The sequence below is a fragment of the Bacillus rossius genome, chromosome 2, assembly GCF_032445375.1.
Source record: "Bacillus rossius redtenbacheri isolate Brsri chromosome 2, Brsri_v3, whole genome shotgun sequence".
Lineage (NCBI taxonomy): Eukaryota > Metazoa > Arthropoda > Insecta > Phasmatodea > Bacillidae > Bacillus > Bacillus rossius.
Genome location: NC_086331.1, coordinates 13,490,641 through 13,504,030, shown reverse-complemented (window position 1 = coordinate 13,504,030; position 13,390 = coordinate 13,490,641). Strand labels below are relative to the sequence as shown.

The 13,390-nt window shown below is 43.3% G+C and overlaps 1 protein-coding gene across 1 annotated transcript in view; it reads left to right on the top strand.

The window, feature by feature from the left end:
• LOC134528841 (integrin alpha-9-like) overlaps positions 1-13,390 on the top strand; it is a 138,577-nt gene that overhangs the window by 41,324 nt on the left and 83,863 nt on the right. Inside the window, exons 7-9 of the mRNA XM_063362508.1 lie at positions 2,732-2,833; positions 5,437-5,525; positions 8,255-8,464. Of these exons, the coding sequence (XP_063218578.1) occupies positions 2,732-2,833; positions 5,437-5,525; positions 8,255-8,464 (401 nt within the window). The remainder of the gene's footprint in view (positions 1-2,731; positions 2,834-5,436; positions 5,526-8,254; positions 8,465-13,390) is intronic.

Here is a 13,390-nt window from a genome sequence, read left to right as displayed (position 1 = left end):
GCTGCACCCTCAAAATTTGCCATGACTCTTAGAAAAAGCTACAGTGTTTTGTGAAATACCTTGACATGAAATGAAATCGCGAAAACAGGTATCCCTAATTATCATTTACTTGTAATGCACCGAACACAGTCTTGGGTTTTGATTCACGTCAAGGCGTCATCGCAATCGGTTGCTGCGCATCTGTTTGTGTGCTCATACGCATAAGAGTCTACAACTTAAACCGAGGAGTTGAAATGTCTGCAGGTAGTTCCACAGTAGGCACACGGGCTTCACCTTTACAGTTTTTCGCATGTTGTCTCAAACTGTCAATACGAGTAAACCAAACATGACACCTCATGCGAGAAGGATTCTTCGGACATTTACTCCTCTCATCTCTTCTTGCATCATAGGTAGAGGCAGGTATTTTTCGCGAAGAGATCTGAAAACTTATTAGACTGCAACAAGGTATACCCGAACCTATAGTTCCTTCCTTGTGATTGGCGGCCGTCTGCGAGAGAAGTTGTTGCCTTATCTGCCCGAGCCACTCAGGACGCGTTTACTTCCGCACTGAATCACTGTGATTGGTGTTGTTACAATCGATAAGTACCTGGGAGAAACTCACCCAATCACGAAACACAGACGATGCTACATTGTTTCAACTTTCATCTAGTCCCGAAAACTTTTCACGAAATCTGTATGCCCCTAATCATGGACAAATGCCAACGACATATTACAGTAGTTGCAAGGATATCTAGTCAATGAAGGCGAACCTTTCATACCCGATACAGATGCCGTTTCTTGTCACATATGTACACGAAGCAATGAAACGCCACGGTTAAAATGCAAACTATGGATACCCACCTTCACATGACAGTGCAATAGGACAGTTATCATATCGCTTCTCAGGTCCGCAATGAATCCGCGATAGGATAGAGTTCAAATACTTTTGACATTATTTTGCTTCAGTTATTGGGCCACAGTTTATCTGAAGGACTCTGGGCCAATGAAAAATCTTTAACAGAAGAATTAGCGAATTTACGATCATTCCAGTCAACAGGTGTTACGAGTCGGTAACCAATCAGCAGATGTAATTTGCACGAGTGCATAGAGGATCATGGATTCCATCCTTTAGGGATTTGAAATCACGAATTTTACAGGTCTCTAGTTATGAGTAGAGACCTGAAAAATTCGCGGATTCATTTCGCGATAGGCTAGAATCCAAACTAGTTCAACTTCATGCTGCTTCAGTGATTGGACCACAGTTTACCTGAATGACCCTAAGCCAATGAAGAATACTCAACCAAAAAAACAGCGAATCACAAGCATTCCAGTTGACAGGTGTCACGGATTAGTAGCCAATCAGCAAGTGTAATTTTCATAAGTACATAGAGGATTGTAGAGTCTATCCTAGAGGTTATTCAAACCGCGAATTTTTCCAGTCCCTAGTTATGAGTAGGGACCGAAAAAATTCGCGGGTTCAATGACCTGCAGGATGAACACCTTAGTTGTACGCACACTCGGTCAAATGTTACCCACGCATTGGCTGCTGTATTGTGAGACTCCCAACGTAGCAGCCTGTAATTAGATAAAGCTTTGGTTGGGTGTTTCTCATTGGCCCAGAGTCATCCAGGTGACTTGTGAGCCAATAGCAGAGGCAGCACTGAGGTATAACTATTTGTATTTTAGCCTATCGCGAAATGAATTCGCTAATTTTTCCGGTCTGTAGTTATGAATAGATAGAGACCTGTGAATTTCGCGGATTCATTTCGTGTTATGCTAAAATTCAAATAATTATACCTTAGTGCTGCTTCTGTCATTGGTTCTCTGTTTAATCTGGAGGACTGAGGGCCAATTAGAGACCCTCACTCATAGAAATCACAGGCCACCCAGTCGAGACGACTCACAAGTCAACAGCCAATGAACAGTTGGCATTTGCCCGAGTGTGTAGAGGATATTGGAGTCCATCCTGGATGTCATTGAATCCGCGAAATTCACGGGTCTCTATGAATAGATACAGAAAAAATTCTTGGATTCATTTCGCAATAGGCTAAAATTCCAATTAATTTACCTTCATCCTGCTTTTCCTATTGGCTCACTGTTCATCTGGACGCTCCGGGCCAAAGAAGTATCGAATCGCAGCCGAACCTGTTTTGACGATTCACCAGTCACCAGCCAATGAACTGGCATTATTTGCACGAGTGCATAGAGAACTGTGTAGTTTATCCTGAAGGTCATCGAAACCGCGAATTTTTCCAGACCTAAGTTATGAGTAGGAACACCTGTATTTCGCGATTTCATTTCATGTCAAGGTATTTCACAAAACACTGTAGCATTTTCCAAGAGACATGGGCATAGCAAATTGTGAGGGTGCAGCAGTACGGTGACCACATTCTCATTGGCCCCGTCAAGAGCGGGACGACACCTCTCACCGACCTCAGCCAATAACCACAGGAGAAAAGCTACAGTATTTTGTGAAATACCATGACACGAAATGTATTCGCGAAATACGGGTGTCCCTAGTTATGAGAGCTACAGTTAGAACAAAATAGGTTTTGTTTTTACTGTGATGGGCACTGCAACTATAAGGACAAATTTAAAACTGGTTCTAGGTTAGTCATAAAGTGTAAAAAAACTTTATTTTTCTCTAACCTCTTTAATATTCTCATTATGATATGATATAACAGACAGTTACTTTTCTTGCGTTGCGGACTTGTGTGTGAAATATTTAATTTATCTTGTTATCTTGTTTCAGGTACAATTATTGTTTATCGCAATATTACAAATGACCTAGAAAATTTCCGCATCCCCAATCCAATCAACACGCCGTCAAAGCAAGGTCCACACCACTACTTTGGTAAGTGAAAACCTATTACTAGGGCCACGTATGTTTCGCGAAAAGATTTCCAGACCAGCTGTGTGTTTAAAAATTGGCAGCACGATCTCTGTTCCGTTATTGGTGGAGTTTCAGTTGCATGCCAACTGTCGACACACTAGTTACAGCCATTCAGTGAGGAAGCCAATACGTAGGGGCAGGCATTTTTCGCGAAAAAAAAAAAAACAACTGATCGTCTACTAGATTGCAACAAGGTATACCCGCACCAGCGGTTTCTTCCTTGTGATTGGCGCCCGTCTGCGAGAGAAGTCGTTGCCTTGTTTTACCGAGCCACTCGGGACGCGTTTGCTTCCGCACTGACTTAATGTGATTGGTGTTGTAACAATCGACATGTACCTGAAAGAAACTTGCCCAACCTGAAACACAGACGATGCTACAGTGTTTTAACTTTCAGCTTGTCTCTGAATCTTTATGCGAAATAAATATGCATGCGGCATGCCCCTACCAATACCAATACGTAGAGACCTGCAAAATTCGCGGATTCATTCGGTGATAGGCTCTAAGATAATTTTGCTATTGGCTTACTGTTCATCTGGACGAATATCAACCAGTTATAAACCCTCAACCAAAGAAGGATCGAATCACAAACAAACCAGCTGAGACGACCTACAAGTTGGCAACCAATGAACTTGCGTTATTTGCCCGAGTGTACAGGGGTATGTGCAGTCTATCCTGAAGGCCATCAAAACCGCGAATTTTGCAGGTCTCTACCAATACATCTTCACTGACCAGGCAAAATAAGGCAATGGCTTCGCTTGCAGAAGGCCGCCAATTGCAAGGAAACAACTGCTAGCACGGGCAAGCCTTTTTGATTCATGCAAAGCCTGCGATCTTTACTAAGCCATTTTGCAGTCTAACGAGAGGCCAGATTTATTCGCGAAAAATGCCTGCACCTACCAATACAGTATGTCAAGAAAAGAATATCCCAGTTATAAATTTTAAAAGTAACAACTGTAAGTTTTGTAGTTTGTTGGTTCAAGATCACAATTAAAGAGTAGCTCAAACAGTTTTAGATAAGCGCATACGCGAGTACTGCTTTGTTGTTTTCTCGCTTGCAGCGCCACCTATGTTGAAAGAATGGCTCTTACCCCAATTTGTAGAGGGTGAACCTGCAAAATTTATTTTGCAACAGGATGGAGCCCCTCCCCATTGGAATCTTTTTGTACGAGAGTGGCAGATCGTCGAAGTCTCTGACCGTCGGATTGGTCGTAATGGTCGAGACGACAGAGCTCTTTTTTCGCTGGCCTCCACGTTCACCTGACATAACGCCATTCGATTTTTTCCTTTGGAGCTTTATAAAAGATCGTGTATACGTTCCGCCGCTACCTAATGATTTTCCAGATCTGAGAGACAATTGAAGAGACTATTTCTTCCATTACTCCGGTCGTGTTAACCAAAGTGTGGGAAGAATTAGACTTTAGGTTGGACCGTATAATTAAAGGTGTACACATTGAACATTTGTAAGAAAAATTTGATGCATAATTTGTTTTAAATAGTCTAAATTCAACTGTTATAATATAGCCTACTATTTAAACTGAGACATTCTTTTATGGACACCGTATATTTTAATAACTGTATAATTTGTTTTATTATTTGGAGACAGACTGTGTTTCAAATGTTTGTATGCTGAATAACATTTGCCATTGGATCAAAGGTTTTGACACACCTTTAGGGACTAGAAAGCCATGACAAGCACCTTAAAATTATATTATTGAATCATGTCTGAACAGGAGATAAAAAGTTACATGTGACAGCAGCCAATGAAAACTTACGACTGACTTGTTTATGCACACATTTGTAGACTCTAACCTAGTACCAGAAAATAACGCGAAATTGGCTGGTCTCTTCAGACCTCAGATACTTTCACTACAAATAATCTAAAATTATGTAGTCTACAATTTAGTAAATAATGACAGTAGTATATATTATGGTATTTTGAGGCCCGAGGGTACGCCATCTTGGATTTTGACATTACGACTACCAGTTAGGATGAACTTGAATTTCACCCTGACCCTGGCCGACATTTTGGATTCTAGAAGTTTTCACCATTTTGGATTCTATAACATTCCGCCATCTTGGATGACGTCATGGCCACCATTTCAAAAATCCGTAACTACCACACAAACAATTCGGAGTTATCTGTTGATTTTAAAACAATATTAATGAACGTTATTTTAAAAGGTACTTACTTCATCAAGTCCGGAGTTCTCATTTTGAACCCAAAGAGGGGCAAATCGTTCTAGAATCAAATATGGCCACCGTGTTAAAGGTCAAGGTCATCCAATATGGTGGTCGTGACGTTACAATCCAACATGGCGGACCCTTGGCACCAGCACCTCACTCTGACTCCAGGACTCGGATTGCCTAATATATACTACTAATGATAATGACGTGTGTCTTTTCGTAAAAGTAGCAGTAAATTAATTAATTTCAGCAGCTCAAGTATGCACGTGTCATGAATTCCAGCCAGCAGGTCATCGAAGCCACATAAATGTCCGCAGCCCCCTACTGGTGACGTGAGTGTTATTCTACTTCATTTTTGTTGTTGTTGTTGTGTTTTTCAGGCTATGCTGTCACGTCGGGAAAGTTCTTCTCGCGATCCGAAACCCTGTACGTGAGCAGCGCTCCGCGGGCCGGTCAACTACGTGGCAAGGTCAGCCTAACCCTTCATACAAAAAAAAGGGGGTTGTCTGTAAAGTCGGTTTACGGGCGATAATTTTACGTGATAACGTCATAAGAAAACACTGGTGAAAAATTGCACACTTTAATATTATTTATGGTTTTTGCAAATTTAATTTAAATAATTTGTTTACATATAATCACGAACAATTAGTAGGGACAGGCATTTTTCGCGAAAAGATCTGAACACTTATTAGACTGCAACAAGGTATACCCGCACCTGTGGTTTCTTCCTTGTGATTGGCGGCCTTCTGTGAGAGAAGTCGTCGCCTTGTTTGACCGAGCCACTCAGGACGCTTTTGATTCCGCATTGAATCGCTGTGATTGGTGTTGTTACAATCGATATGTACCTGGGAGAAACTCTCCCAATCACGAAACACAGACGGTGCTACAGTGTTTTAACTTTCATCTAGTCTCGAAATCTTTTCGCGAAATCTGCATGCCCCTAAAAATTATTTATAGAAATAAACTGAAATCAAATCAATTTCAATAAATTGTTAATTTGAAATGACGAAATTGGGCAAATAAAACAATTTTTTTTTAAAATTGCTGCTTTTAAAAATCCAGCCTTAACCTGTTTGATATAATAGAAGATTTTCTCGCACGGTGGTTGGCAGGTTTTTGCACGCTCGGCTCAGGCGGAACGTGACAATGAGTCATGCTTTTTCGTGCGTGCAGCCGGCGTTCATCGATTTATAAGTAGAGACCTGCAAAATTCGCGGTTTCAATGGACTTCAGGATAGACTGAACATACCCCTGTACACTCTGGCAAATAACGCAAGTTCATTGGCTGCCGACTTGTAAGTCGTCTCAGCTGGTTTGTCTGTGATTCGATCCTTTTTTGGTTGAGGGTTTATAACTGGTTGAGATTCGTCCAGATGAACAGTAAGCCAATAGCAAAATTATCTACGAGGTATAGGTATGTGTTTGAATTCTAGCCTATCACCTAATGAATCCGCGAATTTTGCAGGTCTCTATTTATAACTGAATCGGGGCCGACAAGGGTGTGTCGAGAACACTAGCCCAATAATCAACGAGGAGCAGATGTAGGTATATGTGCTTCAAGTCTACTTTGCTACAAAAAAAATTGCTAAATAATTGTGGCTCTAGCTATTAATTCTCTTTTGAATGTTCAGACTCCAGCTAGAGGTAGGTGGCAAAATTTATATACATTTTCCTTTAACATTTATACCGCGCTTAGATGGCCGAAAATTTAAGCTTTTATTGAATATTAACAATTATTTGGCAAATTTTACTGCCAACACATAGGGTTAGGGTATGCAATAATACCATTATTTTCAAAATTATATTTTACTTTGAAAATTAAGTTTATTTTGAAGTAATTTTAATGGGTATGTACACACATATAATAATACAAAATGTTTGAGATGTTGAAATATTTTAGTTAATAATAGTTCCTTTTTTTTTATTAAAAAAAATATTATTAACAGCATAGAGGTGTTATTGCATTCCTATTGACTACAATAACGCCATATTACAAAATACGTTTTAATATTACATTTAATAAAATAAAATCCTAACAAATTATTCGTCAGTTATTCAAATTGACATAGATATGTTTACAGATACGACGAGGTAGTCTTGAATCACAGTCATAGTCAGCGTGGATATCACAAATACCAGTTTTGGATACCAACCCCTGCACAACATTTTTCGTGGAACCAACAACTGCATTTTGTGCATTGAACCCAGCTTACATTTTTCCCTCTATCCTCAATGTTGTCGTGTCCCCCACAATCTTCACAATAATTGCTGGTCACTGCACTAGTAACTAGGTTGTTATTTCCTGTGGACTTGCAGCGATTGATGTTGATGGAATAGGCTTTTACATAACAAGGAAATGAAAGTTTTAGTGGCACTGTTGCGTAGATATTCTTAGACCTTTTCTCGTACTGGGTTGAGTTCTTTTGATTTCTGGTGTCTCTTAATGTTCTGAATGACAGCGTTTCGCGAGGTGGAGTAGCAGCCTGGCATGCTTCAGTTTCAAGCATTGAGAGTTTTCTAGAAGTTCCAGTAACAGCACTTACAGTGGGTCCGAGGTCACTCGAATATTGTGATTTTTTTTTCTGAAGGTGAACTAGTTGACAATCGTAATTTTTTAATGTATCAGCAATTATTGTTCCACGTTTAATGACGTGAACTAAAACCGCGATATGCCTAAAGGCGTTTTACCTAACGCCGAATTGCCTAATGGCGTTTTGCCTAAAAGAGGAAAAAGCGTTTTGCTTAACGGCGAATTGCCTAATGGCGATTAGCCTAACGGCGTTTTCCCTAACGGCGTTATGCCTAACGGCGTTTTGCCTAACGGCGTTTTGCCTAACTCCTATTTGGCCAACGGCGTTTTGCCTAACTGCGATTTTCCTAACGGCGTTTTGCCTAACTGCGATTTTCCTAACGGCGTTTTGCCTAATGGCGTTTTGCTAAACGGTGTTTTGCCTAAAATTAGGAAAAACGCCTTTAGGCAAAACGACACATTCCCGCGTGGCGAACACGGCCCGGCAGGTGTTCGTGTTCGGGCTGGCGGCGCGCGAGGCCGGGCAGCAGCTGGGCGAGTACTGACACGCCGCTCGCGTGGCGAACACGGCCCGGCAGGTGTTCGTGTTCGGGCTGGCGGCGCGCGAGGCCGGGCAGCAGCTGGGCGAGTACTGACACGCCGCTCGCGTGGCGAACACGGCCCGGCAGGTGTTCGTGTTCGGGCTGGCGGCGCGCGAGGCCGGGCCCCTGGCGGTGCGCGCCGAGGCGGCCGGGCGGCAGCTGGGCGAGTACTTCGGCGCGGCGCTGTGCGCGGCGGACGTGGACGGCGACGGCCTGGACGACCTGCTGGTGGGGGCGCCGCGACGCTCGCTGCAGCGCGACGAGGGCCGCGTCTACGTGTTCTCCGGCCGGACCCAGGTGCGCATCACTTACAGACACACGACTCACCACTCTCCTAGTTGTGACGGTTCTAAGTTACGTTGTTTCTAAGTTGTGTATCCCTGCTATGTGTGTTTCTAAGTTATAAGTGTTCTACGTTGTGTGTTTATAAGTTACGTAATTCTATGTATGACGGTTCTAAGTTGTGTCTTCATAAGTTGTGCGTTTCTAAGTTACATGTTTAGAAGTTATGACGGGTTAAGTTATGTAAGTCTAAGTTGTGGCAGTTAATTTATGACTTTATAAGTTATGATTGTCTAAATTGTGTGTTTCGGCATTGTGTGATTCGGCGTTGCGTGTTTCTAAGTTATGACAGTTCTAAGTCGCACGTTTCTAAGTTATGATCGTTCTAACGTAGCACAGGTCTGTTATGTGGTTTTATTAAAGTATTCTAAGTTATGACTGTTCTGAGTTGTGACTTTCTAAGTTATGTGGGGATCCCCACTAGACCAGGGGTCAGCAGACCGCGGCTTGCGAGCCGCATGCGGCTCTTTTCGTGGGATTTTGCAGCACTACGACTCACTGCGCTGCCACAGCACACAAAAAAAAAATAAAAGCCAGACAAAATCAAACAGCACAATCACAACAGCCCTGCTGCACGTGAACACACACACACACACACTCGCCGAGACCTTTTTATATTTAATAATGACTTAATATAATTTAGGTTTTCTTGTTTTATCATAAGAGCTCTAATGATCACTATCATAATTTTTTACATTAACATGTTTTGAGAGTAACTCAAAAAGTTTTAGATAAGTGCATGCGCGAGTACTGCTTTGCTGTTTTCTCGCGTGCAGTGCCACATATATTGAAAGTTTGGCTCTTGCCCCAATTTTTAGAAGGTGAACCTGTACAGTAGAACTCACAGTGCAAACTACTGTCACACTCGTTCCTTTCTTTCAGCTTGTCGTTGCTCCCACTTGCTTCTGGCCTTTAGGTCTCAGAATCTTTCCTGGTTTATGCACCATGGATATACCAGTCTCATCCATATTATAAATTGGATGCTAGGAAATTATTATTTTTGTATTGTTTCCATATTTTTGAAGAAAAGCTCTAATTCAACCTTGTTGAACGCTGAAATTCCTTTTATACTAGTAGGTTCCGTTTTTCGCAGACTGATTGACGGGTTTCGGTTCAAGAAACCATAAACCCAATCTGGGCCAGCTAATTTAGTTTCCTTATTGAAGGTGTGTTGCATGCTATTTGCCTCTGCTACATCAAACGCCAAATGTTGAAGTTCAGTACCGAAAAACAACCTTGAGAGCAATAAAACATGACCAGCAATTACTTTTTCTTGTTCCACTGTAAATAGCATCTTTATTCCCAGGGTTGGTTTTTCTATTGAGTTTGTTTTCAGTCGGTCTCTTAATATTGACCTGGAAATGTTATATTTGTTTGCAGTACTTTTCACAGACTTACCCTTCATCACAGCATCAATAGCTTGTTTCAAACTTTCCTCTAACCATTTTGCTTTTTCAATTCTCCTTTTCCTAGTCTGTAGCATCTGAAACATAATAATTTAAGAGTTGTTGCTTGCAAATTTGAATACGGATAATATCGCCACCAACTATTAACACAAACAAAAATGTTAAAATACTTATTTTTAATAAGTATTTAACGGTAAAATATAACTACTGTGTTATTTAATATTGAACTCCACTTACCTTGCAAAAAATCGAGTTCAGAAATTAGATTTCAACACAGAATAAAATATTTATTGTCGATGACCACCACGTAGAGGTGGGTCGAAAAGTATCAACCTGATACTTTATCACTGATACGCGCCTGTATCAGGAACGGCAAACGAGTACACTTGAAAAGTATCAGAGACTTTAGTATCAGTTCAGAATTCACCTGGAACAACACCACGGCCAATGAGCGCAGTACCCGATCGCAGATGACGGTCACTTGGGCGGAGCTTGTGGAAGGGGAGGGAGCAGGAACGACGAATAAGGGATAAAGAAGGGAAAGAATGTAGGGGAGGAAGCGCAGGGGAAGGCGTCAAAACCTTGAAGGAGAGGCACAAAGCGATATTGTTACAAGCAGGGCTGCCACTCATGGGTTTTTCCAACCAGATCTGGGTTTTTCCAATGGTGTTTGGGTTTCTGGGTTTTTAAATAATGAATTCCAACAATTCTAGGTTTTTTATAATTTTAATTATTTTTATACCTAAAACAATAATAAAGGTAGTAGCTACTGTATCTGTTGCAATATCTGTTTGATAAATGCAAACAAGTCTATGTGTTTCACACACAAAAATACATATAAACACAAAACTAGTTTTCAAGAAGCTAAGTCGAATATTAAATTAGACACATTCTTCAAAGAGGCTTGCAGAACACAAAACCAATGCAACAATTAACCTTCAAACCAATCTTGTAGAATCAGACTCTGAATAAAGACTAACGTACATGATGCAGTTTTATAAAAACAATTACCGGTTTAAAGAATGCAGTTGACGTCGTACCTCCTCTTTATTAAACAAAAAACCCGGGTCACAGTCCTGTCCGCGGCGCAACACTCCAGCCACGGCCCTGGTAGTGCCACCACTCGTCACCAGATGGCAGTTGTTAATATAAAGAGACAATGTATTATAGTTATTTTATATATGTTATTATTGTAAATATTTATGTAGATTATTAAGGGTATATTGTAAGTATGTTTTGTAGATGTTTAAATAATATTGTAAAATGCAAAAGATCAAAAGAGATAGAAATATGTAAAACTTTAACACAAATGATTGTAGACGAAACGTGTATAAATTGTGCGGGCTAACAAGCCTAGACAGCTCTCATCTCCCAGCCAAATCTGGGAGAATAGTTATCATTGTGAGCTTTCCTCTCTCCCAGCCAATCTGGGAGAATAAATATTACCTCAGTCAAAAGTGGTATCATTGGCTTGAATTCCTCAACTTCCTTTCCTCAGCTAGCGACTCTTCCTGAGACCGTGGGCTTTCCTTCTCTCTCTTTAATTCTCTCGCACCTAACCGCTAGCGACTCCTTGTGAGACCACGGGCAATCCTCTGCTAGCGACTCTTAGTGAGCCCGCGGGCTTCCTTCTCTCTCTCTCTCATTCTTCCTCTCTCTGCCCACCCATCCGCTAGCGACTCTTCGTGAGACCGCGGACAATCCTCTGCTAGCGACTCTTAGTGAGACCGCGGGCATCCCTCTCCTCAACTTCCATCCTTTCCGCTAGCGACTCTTCGTGAGACCGCGGGCATTCTCTCTTCTACACCCAATCTTCCTGCTAGCTACTCCTTGTCAGCACGTCCTCGGTCAGCTGCACTGGGCCGAACGGTCCACTCCCGCCTCAGAGTGTGAGGCTGCTCTACCCAAGAGCTGGCGCCGGGCAAACAACACAACTGAACGACCGAGCGACGTCCACCCCATCTCCACAGCTTCACCAGAGACGAGGCTGCGACATTTTGCGCCCAACGTGGGGCACTCCATCATCGAGGCTACCAGAGTTCATGAACAGTCAGCAGGATTCGGCGACCCGAAGTGTGTATATTCACTAAACAAGTGTAGAAGAATGTGTGCAGGACAGAACTTGTAGAAATTCGTGACACAATGCTACCACACAAACTGACAACCACAGGCGAAACAGGTCAACCACCAAGGGACTTGGACCTAATGACAGGAGAGGAACAGTGGCACAACACATCTGAGTGCAAACCAGTAAGAGCAGAGTTAGCAATGGGTACCTTGGTTTGGGATACAATAGCAACACCAAGGCCCACACAGGCACCAACACAGAAGGCAGGGGCAAACCTCATAGACTGGGAGGTACTTGCAAGCCCAGCAGTGCAACCAAACGTGCATATAGGGCGGACAGCTACCGCAACAGGACGCATAGTGCTTCCAGAGTTCAGTGGGCTAGCGCATGAGGACCCATGCGAGTTTGTGCAGTGGTGTCAGGAACGGATGACACAATGCGGGGTGCAGATTGAAGAATGGACCCAACGCACGAGTGAACAATTACGCGGGCAAGCTCATGAGTGGTGGAACCTGTGGGGACGCTATGACATGCAGTGGCAGGAGTTCGCTACCCGCTTAACACGGCGTTTTGACGACTGCATGGCAGTCATGAGCTGTAAGGCTCGCTTCTACAGCGAGTCCCAAAAGGACTCAGAGTCAGTAGAGCAGTTCGTGGCAAACAAGCTGCGGCTGTACCGGCGCATAGCCCCGGGAGAAGACCCCGAGCAAGCTTTACCAGAAGTTACAGCATTAATACGAGAGGAATTGCAACCATTCCTCAGGCCATACTGCGATGGGACAGTAGAGGACTACATATGACAGGCAACAGCTACAGAAGGCAACCTACGACACCTCCTGGGACGTCGGACCTGGACAACTATCCCCGAACGAGGACCCAGACATCAGGTTGGAGCACCTGCAGGGACAAGCAGGGCCATACTGCAGGAACGTCCATGGCGGACAGCAACACGGGCGATCGAGGGCCCACCTGGTGGGACAGGCCAGAACAAATCTCCAGAATGGCGGAATGCAGGCAATCGGCGCGATGAAGGCCGACCACCACAGTGCCGTCTTGGATGCCCACAGGGCACGTATCACTGGCATCAGGACTGACAGAGACACCAACAGCGACAACAACCAGCGGGAAACGGGCAGTAGGGGGTGTAGGACCTACAGACTTACCCCCCGCGCCAGCCACTCCCCTGCTGCAAGCCACAGAGAACAACATTGAACAACTGGGGCAGCTCACCACGCTCGAAAATCGACTGATGCGGATCCCCATCACCCTGAACGGGAGACAGACTGCCGCACTCATAGACACAGGGGCGAGCCATGTGTTCGTCGCCCAGCACTGTGTACCACCCGCAGAAGTCACACCCAGACACTGTGCCCTGCGCCTTGCTACGAACACTGGAACAGGGACAGC